At 38.4% G+C, this 15,507-nt stretch overlaps 1 protein-coding gene across 23 annotated transcripts in view; it reads right to left on the bottom strand.

Annotated features, from left to right (window-relative positions):
• Window positions 1-15,507, bottom strand: part of Dmd (dystrophin) — a 2,094,227-nt gene that overhangs the window by 99,111 nt on the left and 1,979,609 nt on the right. For all 23 annotated transcript variants that reach the window (XM_078034984.1, XM_078034996.1, XM_078034982.1 and 20 more), the window contains one exon: window positions 2,650-2,724. In XM_078034984.1, the coding sequence (XP_077891110.1) occupies window positions 2,650-2,724 (75 nt within the window). The remainder of the gene's footprint in view (window positions 1-2,649; window positions 2,725-15,507) is intronic.

Below are 15,507 nucleotides of genomic sequence, written 5' to 3'. Positions count from 1 at the left end.
AGTTCCTTAACTTCTGATTTCATTTCCATGGAAATCTACACCTATCCTACTCATACCTCTGTTACCTACTCAAATGGTCATATCCTAGACCTTATCAATCACCTGGAACTCTTCCACTTTCACTATTTCTTCCTCTGCCTCCCCTGAACAGTCAGCCTCTTGATTCCTCACCCTCCTAAATAGTAGCTTCCACCTGAATTCACAGCTTCTCCTACCCAACACAGACTTGACAGCATTCTAACCCATCTTTTGCCTAAATCCTCACTTCTCTCACACATCTGCCCTTTACCCCAGGACAGAAGTATTTGGCTTCTGACTGCTACAAGCACCTGAAGAAACATGGCACCCCTGTAGATTGGTACCGTTATAAATCCCTTAACTAACTCCACATGTCATAATGCTGGTTTTTAACTCAACCCTCTCTCTTATTCTCCACAAAGATAGACTCAAACTCATTTTATCACCTTCCATGCTGAAGTGAATCACAGGGACTCTCCTCCAACTCCATATAGAAAGCACATGGCTTTAGATGGGCATCCCTCACCTGCCTGCTACCAAGCTTCTTAGTTACTTGGACCTGCACATGTCCTTTCCTCTATCCCACCCATTATAGTGGAAAGGAGGTACTCTCCCCAGTCTCAAGCTCTAGGTCACCTACTTGCCCATATCCTTTGAGAATGCATATTTTTTACTGTCTCCTCTTGAGCCAGTGAGTTTAACCTCACCATGTTCTCTTCTCATATTCCTATAAATACACTCAAGTGTCTCAGTAATTCCTTAGCTCCTTTCAGCTAGTTATCCTCATCTTCCTTCTGCTTCACAATTAAATTTCTCCAGGAACTGTCCATACCTACCATCTCTACATTCCCACTTTTGATCTGCTTTTGCCTTCATGCATCACCTCCACCATGCCTCTAAAAATCACAAAGTTACTAAGGACCTCTTCAGTTCTAAATCCAATGGGTATTATCCCCAACTTCATCCTAACATCTGAGCAACTTCTCACCCTACTGAAAGTTCCCTTCTTTCTTCCCATACAGTGGCACTACCACCTCTTGGGATTTTCCTTCTCTTCTGTTGGTCATTCCTTGTAGTCCTTTTTGTAGGTTGCTTATCCTCTCTTCCAAATAACTCTTCTCTCTCAACACTCTGGGTCATCTCATCCTCCCTATAGTTGATTATAAGCAGCATCTACATGCAGCATCTACATTTGCCTGGTAGCCCAAGCCAGGAACCTAAGCATCTTCCTTGATACCCTTCACTCACCACATCAAATAAATCACTTAGGTCTATCAAATCCACCTCCTAAGTATTTCTAAATTCTGTCCACTTGTCTCCATTCTTCTTGGCTAATTCAGGCCACCATATTGCGGGTTTTGATTTCTGCAACAGGTCTCTATTCTGTCAGCTGCACAACCCTTCAATACAATCTGGTTTGTTTCACAGCCAGAACGATTTTTCTAAATGAAAATCCAATCATGTCATCCTCTTGCCAAAATGTCTTGAATGGCTCCCCACTGACCTCTAAATTCTTTAACTTGGGTTTGAAAAGCCTTTCGCAATCTGCCTCCAGCTTCTCTCTCCAGCCTAAGATTTCACAATAGCCCTCCTTGGAATTCTGTGCTTTAGCCATGATGGAGTATTTTCTGTTCCTAAATGCATCATGCTTTCTTTGGGCTCCACACCTTGGATCATAATCTTCCTTCTGACTAGAACATTCTTCCTAGAGTGAGCTCTACTTACCCTTCTGAACTCACCTAGCTTAGATATCACCTCTTCAACCAAACTTTCTCTGAACCTCACTCCACACAGCTAGCTGTTCTCACGATACCCCATTCTTCCACTGTCACACAACTAAATACATGATATTGAAACTGTCTCTGCACTTTTCCTTAGTGCCCACCAAGCCTGAAAATAGAGACAACATCACCTAGAGTTTTTACCAATCGTGGACATTCTTGATGACTTTATACGAACATCTGTCTATATCTCCAGATTTTATAGACATCTTGGTATCCATCATTAGATTGTAAATACCTTTATGGTGGGGGCTGTGCCCATCAGTTTCACTGGCATATCATCAATGTATATAGATAAACAATATTACACCATAATTCACTTTGTTGACAACAAAGAAATACACTAAACTATAACCCTTCAGGATTTCTCAAAAAATATATGATAAAAAGCACCAAAAAGCAATCCATTCTTTTTTCCTAACTACAGCATTCATTGGTACATTAACATTCAATCCAATAAACCATACACATCTGTGAACTTGATTTGGATAAGATCGTCATCAACTTCTAATACTAAATGCCCTTTGTAAGAAGAAACAAAAGATAGAAAGGGGAAATAATGTGAGTTTCATATAGATAATTATGGATACCAATGCTATTAACTGGAATATTAAAATTATCAATATATTATCAACATCAGGAGCTAAGGACTATTCATGGGAATAATTCTAAATACAACAAAGTGGTCTAGATAAACACTAGGCCAAAGATACTATAAAGAATGAATGCTATGTTGCATAAGACTTGTGAAAGCTGTATCAGCCCTGTCCAAGTGAAAATACTTCCAGTCCACTTTATTTTTTAAGCAAAGAAAAATTATCAAAATCTTCAAGTACTGGATAATACTTACAACAAAGGGCCTTCTGCAGTCTTCGGAGTTTCATGGCAGTCCTATAAGCTGAGAACCTGACATTATTCAGATCAGCTGAAGAAAAAAAGGGGGGAAACAATGATTGTTTGTTATTTCATCAGAAAGCACAGGCCAAAATCCCCAATGATTTGCCAACAACCACAAAAATAGGCTAGCAAAAAAAAAAAAAAAAAAAAAAAATCTTGTATCTATGCTCCAAGCTTTGGAAGGTCAAATTGTTGGGGTAAAGGGAAAGAAAAAAAAAAAAAAAAACCTTCGCTCTTTGAAAATCAGGAAAACTAAGTTCTGTGACAGATGACAGTGGCAGAGCCTACAGAGTCATTCAGGTAGTCCTTGTTCCCAAGAGGAAAAAGAAGGACAGACATTATCTTTCTTTCAAGACTGTAATCTGGATCTACTATAGTGAATCTCTGCTGCCCAAGATTAAAGAGAACATGGAATACGTTAATGAAATAGCTATAAGAACTTAGTAAACAAGTAGTAAAATAACAACTCTTGTGGTTATAAAAGTTATATATGCTCACTGTAGAAAATGTAAAGATTATGAGAAAATATAAAACTGTATTAAAATCATCCAATGGTAACATTTTGAACATTTTTAACCTGTGTGTATCTGTAAAAATAATTTTTTAATTGACAACGAATTATATGTTTATCACATATAATACAACATGATGTTTTGAGGTGTCTATATACATAGAATAGTTTTAAATCTAGCTGATTAACATGTATTACCTAATGCAGTTATCATTTTGTGGTAAGAAAACTTAACATCCATTCTCTAAGCATTTTTCACAAATACAATATACTCCCATTAGCTATAGTCACTATAGTGAAGAAAAGATTTCCTGAACTTATTCCTGTTAACAGTCATTTTGTATTTTTTGACCAACAACTCACTTTATTATTCTAAGGTGCGATCAATCATTCTAATATGCAGCATAAAGTAACAATAATTTTTTCTACCAGTTTCATTTGAGGTTCTGAAGATTGAAACCAGAGCCTTGAATACTATAGTCAAGTACTATGCCACTGAGCTACAGATCCTTATTCTACACTTATTCTACTGTTTTCTATAGTCATCTGTCTATCAAGCCCCCAACCCACCTAGCAGGAACCTACTGAAATTCAGCTGGTGCTCTTATTCAAGTTTGCACAAATTTTTTTTTAATTTATTAGTTGTTGATGGATCTTTATTTATTTATATGTGGTGCTGAGAATGGAACCCAGTGCCTCACACCTGCTAGGTAAGTGTTCTACCACTGAGCCACAATCCCAACCCCAAGTTTGTCCAAATCTTGATATACACTGGGATACAGTTGTTTTCTAGTGTTTTTGTTCATGTGTGTTTCAGAAACATAGGTCCCAAAAGCTCCTTGAAGATAAGAAGTCTTTCACCTATTTATGTCATATTTCCCAGCAACTTCATATACAACTGGTCTCTGAAAAAGCAAGTCTAATACAACTAGGGGACTGATTGAATGAATAAATACACCAAAGAATGAAAGAAAATATACTGACAAACATGACTAAATGCCATCATCAAATGGCACCCATAAAAACGATTCTAATGGGTTGTTAGGAAAGGGCAATAATTTAATCCATATCCAAGTCACTTAGGTCAACATTATTAGCTTTATGGCTTTCGCAGAAACCAAACATAAAATCCTGAATTTAAATTAGGAGGAAGAAAATAATGTCTGTAACTTAAAATTTTAAAGACTGTCAATACCAAATAATGGCAAGGATATGGAGCAACTGGAACTCTCATACACAGCTGGTGGGGGGGGATGTAAACCAATACAACTCTGGAAAATCAGTTCATAAATCACATGTCCACAAAAAGATGAGCCAGGCACTGTGGCACATGCCTGTAATTCCAGCAATTCAGGAAGCTGAGAGAGGAAGATTGCTCAAGTTCAAGGTCAGCCTCAGCAACTGAGCAAGGCCCTGAGTAACTTAGTGAGACACTGTCTCTAAATAAAATTTAAAAAGGGCTGGGGAATGTGGCTCAGTGGTTAAGTGCCTCTAGGTTCAATCCCCAATGCCAAAAAAATGTGCACATTAATGTCCACAGCAATTTTATTCAAAGTAATCCCAAACTGGAAACAAACCAATAGGGTAATGGATAAACAAACTGTGGTCCAGTTGTACAATGGCTACTGCGCTCCAATAAAAGAGAAGTAACTACTGATAAGGCAATAATATAAATTGATCTGAAAAATACTGAGCTAGGGGTTGGGGCTGTAGTTCAATGGCAGAGTGCTTGCTAGCATGTATGAGGCACTGGGTTCAATCCTTAGAACCACATTTAAAAAAAAAACTAAACAAATAAAGGCATGCTGTCCATCTACAACTATAAAAAAATAAAAACAAAACAAAACAAAAACACTGAGCCGGGTATTCCATTTCATGAAATTGTAAAACGTGCAAAACTCACCTATAGTATGGATGGTAGTCTAGGGTGGGGGTGAGTGGGCACTGACCACAAAGGAACACAAAGGTATTTTCTACGTGATTGAAATATATATTTTTATTGCTGTGGTGGTTACATAAGTGTATATGTTTGTCAAAACTCAAACTGAACCCTTAAAATGGAAGCATTTTATGGTGTTTAAATTATGCCTCAAGAAAGTACATTTTAAGAGTTTAAAAAAACCCTCACGTGGACAGTACAATATGATGTATGAGTGTGTTAGCTAAAGGTACACTGTAGAGGTGGTCAGTTGTCTTAATCAGGAATGCACACTCTAGGGGTGGTTGGCTAGCAATTAATCAAAAAGCCTCACTCCAGAGGCGGCCACTGTAAGTGCTTCAGCTATATTTAGTTCCTATTACACCATGGGTTTCATTAATTATCCTAATTAATGTTAGACGAGCTTGTGTTGATGATGTTAGTAGTTTGCAAAATACAAGGATCTGAAAACGATTTAGAAACATTCACCACCTTTACATTAAGAATCTAGCAGGTCCTATATCTTTACAAATGGTGCCCTAAGCTGGATTCCAAAATATCCAATGAATCCTGCTGTGATTCATTGGATTCTTGGTTGCCTGAATTCAATCAGATGATTGACAGAATCCTGCTAGGAGATCAATGGTTCTCAAACTTGAGTGTACATGTGAATCACCTGAGGGCTGGCTTAAACACACAGATCTCCCAGGTCCCACCCTTAGATTTTCTGATTCAGTAGGTGTGGGGAGGGCCTGAGAATCTGCATTCCTAACAAATTCCCAGGCCATGCAGTTGCTGCTGGTCTGGGGACCACACGTCTGAGAACCACTGTAATGGACCCATGGAGACTGTGAGCTTCTCACATCACAAAAGACAGAACTGATGTTTCACCATGCCTTTGATGCAGGCTGTAAGATTATTTTGTGCCCACTAGCTAATAAATGTTCATATGTGACAGAGCTTATTCTGAGACTTGCTTCCATTATAACCTGGCAGCCGAAAGGAGGATAAGAAGGCAGCTCTTAGCTACCTCTAACCACAGGTGGCTACCAAAACCTACCAAAGAGAACCTACATGGGTCCTTCATAGAAAAAATGTGAGTCAAGGACCAAGGACACCTGAATCTTTTTGGAACTCATCAGAAATGCAGAATCTCAGGCCCCACCCATATCTATGAATTAATGTTAACATTTTAACTAGATCCCCAGGTAATTAATACGGACATTCAAGTACAACCAAGTCTTTAATTGTTCATTTTAATAAATTTTTCTTGTTCCTTGTTGTTAAGCTTCAAGTTATAAACTCTGACAAAACCCATGATTTTCCCCCCCTCATCAGTCTACATTCTACTTGTGGGCTTTTAGGAGATTATTTTATAAGTATTATAATAGTCAATTGGGACAAAAACTCACCTCTAAGACACATTTATCATACATTTACCAACAAAAGATATTCAATAAGTTAAAAGCATCTAAGAGTATCCTGAAAGGTTAAATGTACAGATTCTTCTTGAAGTGAGTTAAAATTTTTCCCCTGGCCTTGTTCTCTGGAGAGAACTTGATTTATCTGAATTCCACTGATTTTCCTTGGTTCTCTCTCCCCCAAGAGTCATGGTTCTCCCTTTGTCTCTTTTTTCCAATCATTGATATCTTTTTGGGTGGTCTCAACCAACTCATGGCAAGAATTGAGTTGTCTTGTAGCATTAGTCCACAAAAAACAATCCCTATCCTTCCTGCTCCAGATGGGTATAATACTATTCACCAGACAAGATTTTTCCTATGCTAGCATGGAGCTCCTTAATACACACTCACAGTTGAGTTCCCTTAGCTGAACTCTTTATAAAACAAGCAATGTTGAGACACAGAAATGCACTTTGGGTCAAATACAGATCACTTAACAACGGCTTCTAGCAGTTTCCAAGGGATGAGCCTCCAACCCCAAATTTTCTTGTATTCATTTCCTTATACAAAAATGTGAAGTACAGGCTACGTTGCAACCAAACATCTTGATAGAAGTTAGTGGCACAAGATTTCTCTTGTTTTTTCCTTTCTTTCTAATCTTCCTTTAAAATTGCCTCTTATTCATTTAAGTTTCCTATCTTCCTTCTTTCATAATACCAAAATCCTTCTCTTGTGACTCCAATTTGACTCCCCTTTCCAGTTTTCCTGGTTCTATTCAGAATTCAAAACAAATGGTCCAAATGAGGTCAGGCACTCCATTAAATCTCACAGTTCCTATCAAGAATTGGCAGATTCCAGGAACTAGAGACCCAAAGGGAGAGGCAAAGATGATCTGATTCTTTCAGGGCGTGGAACACTGTGGAATTGTATCAAGAGAAAGGATCTGGAACAACCCTGCTCTAGAAGTGCTCAGTTTTCTTAAAGCAGTTCAAACTTAGCTCTCTTTAGAAAATCTTCTAATTATGACACATTCAGCCTCTAGTTAATCTTCCTGATAGACTTACATCGTATCTCCAATCCACTGTAAAGAACAAGCCTTCTGCCATCCATTTTCTACACACCATATTCCAACCCATTCTCAAAACAGTGATTCAAGAGTATCAGAAGAAAATAGCAGGATAAATAGCTACTCTCCAACATCATGCTGCAGAAGTCATATCAATTTATATTGAATAATCACAGTGATTTGCAGTGGAGTTCTGATGCCCTAAAAGTCCTCCTCAAAGTTACCGTCTGTGTTGAGTATGCATGTGTTGCTAGGAATCTGCAGCGCCACTCCCTCTGGTTTACAGCTGGAAGAGATAAGTCTCTGCCTTGTGAAAATGTGTAGGATGCACACAGAATCCTCAAGATGTGATACAGCTGCGAACAATGTGAAGCTGTCCTGGGCTGACACTTGAGATTACTGTGCAGCTAAAAAATGCAAGCAGTTTAGTAATGCTAAAGCCCCTCATTCCAGTGGCCCATGGGAGACTAGCCTCCACTTTCCTTGGGAACTGTCTTTCCAGAACTCTGATCCAAGTTGTAATGAGCTCACTAGCTCTCACAGCCGGAACTCCAAGAAGGGAGTTACACCATGTTTCCATGGCAGCTGGTAGAAAGCACACTTCACAAGGATAAAAATGCTGAACTGTACATTCCTCTTCCCAACTTGCATTATTTTTATTTGGGACTTGTTCTAGCCTAGAAATAGAGAAATCTAGAAACTTAAGGAATGAGGGCAAATATCTCAAGTTCAATTATCAACTACACAGCCCAGACATCCTTTACGTGGAGACACAAAACAAGTAACAAAGACTTTGTCCCTTTGTTTAACCTCTGAACTTCTGACTTTGGTAAATATTTCTGCTTTATGATTTTTAATTTCATTCTGTGGTAGGTAGTAGTGGAAGGTGGTGTCAAATTCATAAAAGAATGGTCAATCAAGTTCCAGTCACAAATCTGCCCATGCTAGACATGCTCTTGCAAAAATACTGGTAAACACAGCATGTTTGAGTCATAGGAAAATGTAGAAGATATTATAGAAAGAAAACATTAAGCCCCATTTTTTTCAATTTTATAGCTGGTTTCTGCCTTTTAATAATATTGCCAAAATCCTGCTAACTCTGACTGAACTGAAGTCCAAAATTTAATAAACAAGGAGTGTAGCTGGGTGTGGTGGTACACACCTTTAATCCCAGAGGCTGGGGAGGCTGAGGCAGGAGGATCAAAAGATCAAAGCCAGCTATAGCCACTTAGTGAGACCCTGTCTCAAAATAAAAATAAAAAGGGGCTAGGGATGTAGCTCAGTGGTTAAGCACCCCTGGGTTCAATTCCCAGTACCAAAAACAAAAAACAAAAAAACAAACAAAAAAAGGAAAAACAAGGAGTGTTTATAGTCCAGCTTCCAGTGGGCTTTCTGGAAAGATCCAAAGTTCCAGTATGCTTATCTATTAGGTAGAAAGAATGACAATGACCTCATAAACTTAATGAGTGGAAAGGGCTGTATGGCTAAAGATCATTCCAACAGATATCAGTGTTGTGGTCTTTGTATTTTCCTACCAACTCTATTTCCCAGAAGAAATTTAATCCAAATCTCCCAGGTGATCATGAGTGGAAAATAAAAATAGGAGAAAATATGATATTTCTTGGCACAGTCCCAAATCCAGTGTTTAGCAGTCAATGTGCATTAAACTACTGTATGTCTATTTAAATAATTTTCCAAATTTTCCCAAAAAAGACAAAACAAAGCTCCTCCTATAAAAATGGAAAATTTTAAATATAATATCTATGATTCCTTAGCCTCATTTTTCCTAGAATGTTCTAATGGGGCCACGCATAATAAATATTTTTGCCAGCCCAAACTCACTAGAATGGACAAGAACGATGGGTCCTAATGAGGCTTGAGATAAACTGACTAATTTAAATCAAATCTGGCTTAAAAGCAAATTAAGCCAAGATGTACAGGCTTCAGAAGATTAGAATTATTGGAAACTAGTGAGAAACAGACCAGGAATTCTGGAACATACCTTTAAAGCATTATCGAGAGAAGAACATTAACACATCATACTAAGCCTATAGCTGTTTAGATATATTTGAGGCCTTTTAAATCTAAACTCATTAAAACCTCATCAACACAGAGCTTTACTTAAATAGGAAAACACACACACACACACACACACACACACACACCTAAGCAGGAATTACACATTCATACTCACATGAACTATAGAAATCCCAGTCTGTGAATTTATAATTACTGGCAAGTTATGTTTCCAGATGTGAGGTGGCATTACTTATTTGCCACCAGTGACTTTCTAAAGATCTTCTAATAAAGTATTAAGTGTGGTACACAATGTGGAACACAGAATTGAGGAAAAGGGAACAAGGTCATAAAAAAAACACTGAGAACTGCAAGTATGAAATAAAAGATAGCACAAAATCCTGGTTGTGAACTGTTCAAGGCCTTTCTGGCTCCAACCTCTCCCTTGGCCTTCCTCAGCACAATGTCACCACTTCTTAGCAACACTGTAATAGCGGAAGAGTTGAAATTCAAATGAGTTTTGCTCATTGTTAGCTGCTTTGGTAAAAGATTCATTGAGAAAGCAGCTTCTGTAACAAATGGTCAATATGAAATTTTTTTTTGTGGGAAACTATGTATCTTTGGGATTAGTTCTGGGGTCTGACCAGATAGGGAGGTGACTCATAGAGAAACTGCTATGCCATGTTCCTGTTACTCAAGCTTCAAATCAGGAAGGCTCTAGAGTCTAATTCCCAAAACCCTGCCCTCCCCCAAAAAATTACATACACACATACACCATAAGAATGATGCTGGGTAGATAGATGCACCCCTTTCTGTGCATGAGTGCTAGGAACTGAACCCACAGGACTCTACTACTGAGCAACATCTGCTGTCTTTCTACTTATTTTTGTATTTGTTTTTTTTTTTTCCATTTTTTGACACAGGGTCACTCTGAATTGCCCAAGCTGGCCTCCAACTTTCAATCCTCCTGCCTCAGCTGGGATCATAGGCATGCACTACCACTAAATAGGCTTTCTTAATCATTAGTTACTTTATATTTATCTATTTATTTTAATAAAAGTAAAACTAATTTGAAAATGTTATTTAAATGCATTTATGTTATAGACTTAAAATAATTCTAATGATTTTAAAATAGCCTTCAGGCAAAAATGCTTTGTAACACCAGGCATGATGACATATACCTGTAATCCCAGCAGCTTGGGAGGCTGAGGCAGGGTTCAAAGCCGGCCTCAGCAACTCAGTGAGGCCCTAAGCAACTCAGTGAGACCCTGTCTCTAAATAAAAGACAAAAAAGGGCTGGGGATGTGACTCAGTAGTTAAGTGTCCCTGGGTTCTAGTATCTAGTGTGGCATAAAATGTGGAACACAGAATTGATGAAAAGGGAACAAGGTCATAAGCAAAACAGAGAACTGCAAGTATGAAATAAAAGATAGCCAAAATACTGGCTGTGAATTGTTCAAGGTCTTTCTGGCTCCAACCTCTTGCTTGGTCTTCCTAAGCACAATATCACCACTTCTTAGCAACAATGTAATAGCGGAAGAGTTGAAATTTTTTTAAAAAAAACTGCTTTGTAGCTTTTTAAATAATCCATCTTGAACTGGGGTTGTAGCTCCATGGTGCAGTACTTGTTTAGCATGCATGGGGCCCTGGGTTCCATCCCCACGACCAAAAAAAGAGAGATTCATCTATCTATAATCCTTTTATTTATCCTTTCAGTACCAGGAATCATACCAAGGACATGAAATATACTGCCCTCTTTGATTCTACAGTCTAGTGAATGAGAATGACAGTAGTCAAATATTCATGTGTTCTGTGAAGTAAACACACAGGAAGCCAAGAGTCTGTACACACAGGGATATACACATGAGGTAAGCTTCTCTGATAAAGTGAAGTTGAAGCAAAGACCTGAAGGATGATGGGAGCGAGCCAGGTGAAGAGTGGGCAGAGCACAGCAGGGTAATAGTTCAGCACATGCAAAAATAGCTCTGAAGCACAGAAGAGCGTGGGCCAGTAGGAATCCTTAGAAGGCCAATAGTGCTGAAATCTCAGAGTGAGGAGGAAGAGTGGCCCCAGAAAAGGCCTGACAGGTACACAGAGGGGAGCTCATGCACATCATATTAAGGACATAGGGTCTTGGGACTTCTAGTTAAGCACACCATATGGAACAGACTCATTTGTCTCTCATTATTCCTTAAACTCTACTAGGATGACAGAACATAAATTTAAAATGACATTTACTCAAAAGGAAAGAAATAAAACAGGAGAGGAGATGAAAGTAGATCAGAGCTCCTATATCTTGGAAGTGTAGAAAATGATCTGATGGTAACCAATTTAGGAGACCAGAGAAATTCAAAGTAAATTGATGAGGGTTGTGGGTGGGGGTGAGGGGGGCAAGGAGCTTGGGAGAAGCTAAGAAGCATGCGAACTTATGTACCCAGAATTTTCAGAAATGAGATGCTTCAGGATCCTTAGAAGGCTGAATTATGACTAATAACAGAAGGCTTAGTTAGATGTAAGGTTTCAAAGCCCTAATCACCTTCTCCTCCACCCCATGCAACCAAGCTACCTAGCCACCTGCTGCTTAGTCACCATAGGAGGCTGAATTTTAAGGAGCAACCAAGTTGAGGAGTGGGAGAAAAACTGAAGACCTGTGTGTCAAATCACTATACTGAAAGAAAATCCTTTCCTTTGTTTTCTGCTCCTAAATTCCATATAATCGTGCCCCCTTTTTGTTTTGATACTGGGGATTAAACCCAGGGGTGCTTCAACACTGAACTACATCTCCAGCCCTTTTTTTTTGAGACAGGAACTCAATAAGTTGCTGAGGCTGGCTTCAAACTTGCAATCCTCCTGCCTCAGCCTCCCTCAGCTTCAGTGGTTCATTATAAGTATGAATCACTACATCTAGCTGCTCTGCCATTTTAAAAGTTATTCCATCTAAGTACTGCCTTATCTACCTTCCTTGTTTGCAAAAGGAACTGGAACTTCAGCAAGTACCTAGTCATTAAAGTGATCCTCAACTTCTAGTCATTCATATTTGTCATCAAACTCATAAGGGTTTTTGTTGTTGTTATTGTTTGTTGAGGTGCTAAGAATGGAACACAGGGCATTGCCCATGCCAGGCCTATGCTCTACCACTAAGCTATACCCTCAACCAACCCCATCCAATTATAAACACACCAAATCAAGTCAATATGCTTTCCTTCTGTTCTCCCTCTTGATAAGCAACTTAGTCACACAGGCCACTCTCACTGTTGGTACTGCTCTCTTTGTTTGGCTCAAACCTTCAGTCACTACTCTCCAGGTTTCCTCAATCCTAACATGGCTAACTTGACTACTTTTAGAACTCTCAGAACTACATGAACTTATAAGTTTACCTCAATCTCCTTTACCTCTCTTCTAAACTTCTTTAATTAACAAATTTTACCACTCTCTCTTCATAACTGGACACATCCCAGAATCTCCAGGGCAGAACCAGTTTAATTAAATTTTACTCTTTATAATAAAGACACTAAAAATTACCAAGTGTGACTTAATTTGTATAACATTGCAAAGCTCCCCATACAGCCAACTTTACAGAGCATTTCTTAAAAATGTGGGGGCCAAACTTTTTGAGATCGTGAAACATACGGTAGACACTATCTGTTTTCATTTACCATCACTTCTCAGTTGGAGAATCTGTGGAAATTTTGCTTTAATGATGAAAATAAACAGCAATAAATTTCCTAATCTGCTTTAATGCTAACCTCACTTTTCTGCCTTTCCAGTTTTATAAAGTCTCAACTAAATTTTCAAAATGTTAACTTTTCCACATGGCTTGTACCTTCTCAGTTTACTTCTACATTCTACACCCTTATCTCCCAAGATTTTAATATATGATCTTTCTCCCAAGACTCCAATCTCTCTCAATTACTTCTTCATTAACAACAGACCACAGGTCAGAGACTGGTTGAATTTAGTTTGCAGATTTGGGTTTTGAATGGTTAGTCAGCATTGGTTCATGTAATGCTTTTTAAATTGTTGCTTTGTCATTAGTTAAAAATCTGAGGATTTTCCACTATATTTTAGTATAGTTCGCTGGAAGAACCTGAGGACCGATGACAATTCAGGCCCACATTCTTATATGACATCTTCCTTTACCCCAACAGAAATTTTCAGGTTGCCCCAGTTGTCACCTTCAGTCATTTAAATTTCCTTAGCCCAAGGAGGCAGTTCTTTTTAGATCTAACTTTAGCCAGATCACCCTGCCTTATTCTCCCAAAAGGTTTACATCTGCCTTTCAGTTACATTCTTTTTCAGGCCCATATCAAAGCATGGAGTCCCTCCAATAACTAGCTATTATCTGACTTTCACTCAAATTACTCTATAGAAACAGTTGTTACAGGGTTTTCCAAAAACTTTCCAGTTATTAATTCTTTGGACTCCACCTTTAACTAATTCATTCAAACTAAATGATTGTGCCACCAAAAATATTGCCACAATATACTTACTTTTCCAGTACAAGAACAGATGGGGGGGCAGGGATTGTGGCTCAGTGGCAGAGCACTTGCCTTGCATATACAAGGCACTGGGTTTGATCCTCAGCACCATATAAAAATAAATAAATAAAGGTTTTTGAAAAAAAAAAGAATAGATGGGAAGACAGGCCTACATCTATAGTCTCCTGACTATAATTACTGATAATGACAATTAATATGTTTTAAATTACCAATTAATAGTTATTTAAGTAACTATTGGATAGGGATTAAAGAATCAGGCTTCTAAAATACTTTGGAAGGTTGGGGGTGTGGCTCAGAGTATTTGCTCTTCCCAGGTTCAATCCCCAGCACTGAAAAAAAAATGAAATAAATTATTGTGGAAAACAAAAATATACATTCACCTATACAAAAACAGTATACATATCCTGGATGTTTGTGATGATGTGTCAAGTGAAATACCACATACAAAACTCTGGTTTTGCCGGGTATAGAGGTGCATGTCTGTAATCCCAGCTACTGGGGAGGCTGAGGCAGGAGAATCAAAAGTTGGATACCAAACTGGGCAACTTGGTGAGACTCTGTGTCGAAATAAAAACTGAAAAGGACTGAGGGATGTTGCTTAGTGGTACAAGGGCCCACCTAGCACAAACAAGGTCTGGAAGTCAATCCCTAGTACATGGGGGGGGGCTCTGGTTGTGTCTGTCAAAGAAAAAGCAACATCTGGATAGTAGTTCACATGGTGAGAACAGATTTTATTCAGGAGTATAGAAATAGGGGAAAAGAGATCTCAGTAGAAAACTGGGCTCAATTCTGCACAGCATGAACAAGGGAGAATTTACAGCCAAGGAGTGGGTAGGAGTTGGTGGATGGAAAATTACCAGAAGAAACATCAGGGATAAGGAGGGATTCTGGCTAAAACTACCTAACAAGATTCTGATAGAAGACAGGCCAGGGTGATCAGACATCACCTGGGGGATGGTAGAGGATGAAGAACTTGATCAGATATTGAGGGTGATAGGATCAGAAGGATCCCATGAGGGTGTGAGGCAGTTCTTGTTAAACTGACTTGGCAAGATTCTTGAAAAAACTGGGTTTTAGAACAAAGTGCACAGATGGGCCAAGGAGAAGATATTCAGAAGCCTGACTAAAGTTTGGTGATGCAAAAAAAAAAAAAAATCTCATGAGTGTGCTTATGTATATACAAAACCATACAATGCAAATAAACCATTGTGTACTTTCATATACCAAACACAAAATTAATTTCAAGAACATAGGCTATATTCCAGTGAACATTTTTAAGGTTAATGGAATTGAAAATGTTTCATATAATCCATGTTACTTATGAAACAGTGATTAATTTCTAAACCCACAAAGGCTTACTTAAGGTTAAATACTCAATATATAACAAAAATAAAATCTATA

The sequence above is a fragment of the Ictidomys tridecemlineatus genome, chromosome X, assembly GCF_052094955.1.
Source record: "Ictidomys tridecemlineatus isolate mIctTri1 chromosome X, mIctTri1.hap1, whole genome shotgun sequence".
In the NCBI taxonomy this organism is placed as follows: domain Eukaryota; kingdom Metazoa; phylum Chordata; class Mammalia; order Rodentia; family Sciuridae; genus Ictidomys; species Ictidomys tridecemlineatus.
This window is presented reverse-complemented; position numbering and strand designations above follow the sequence as displayed.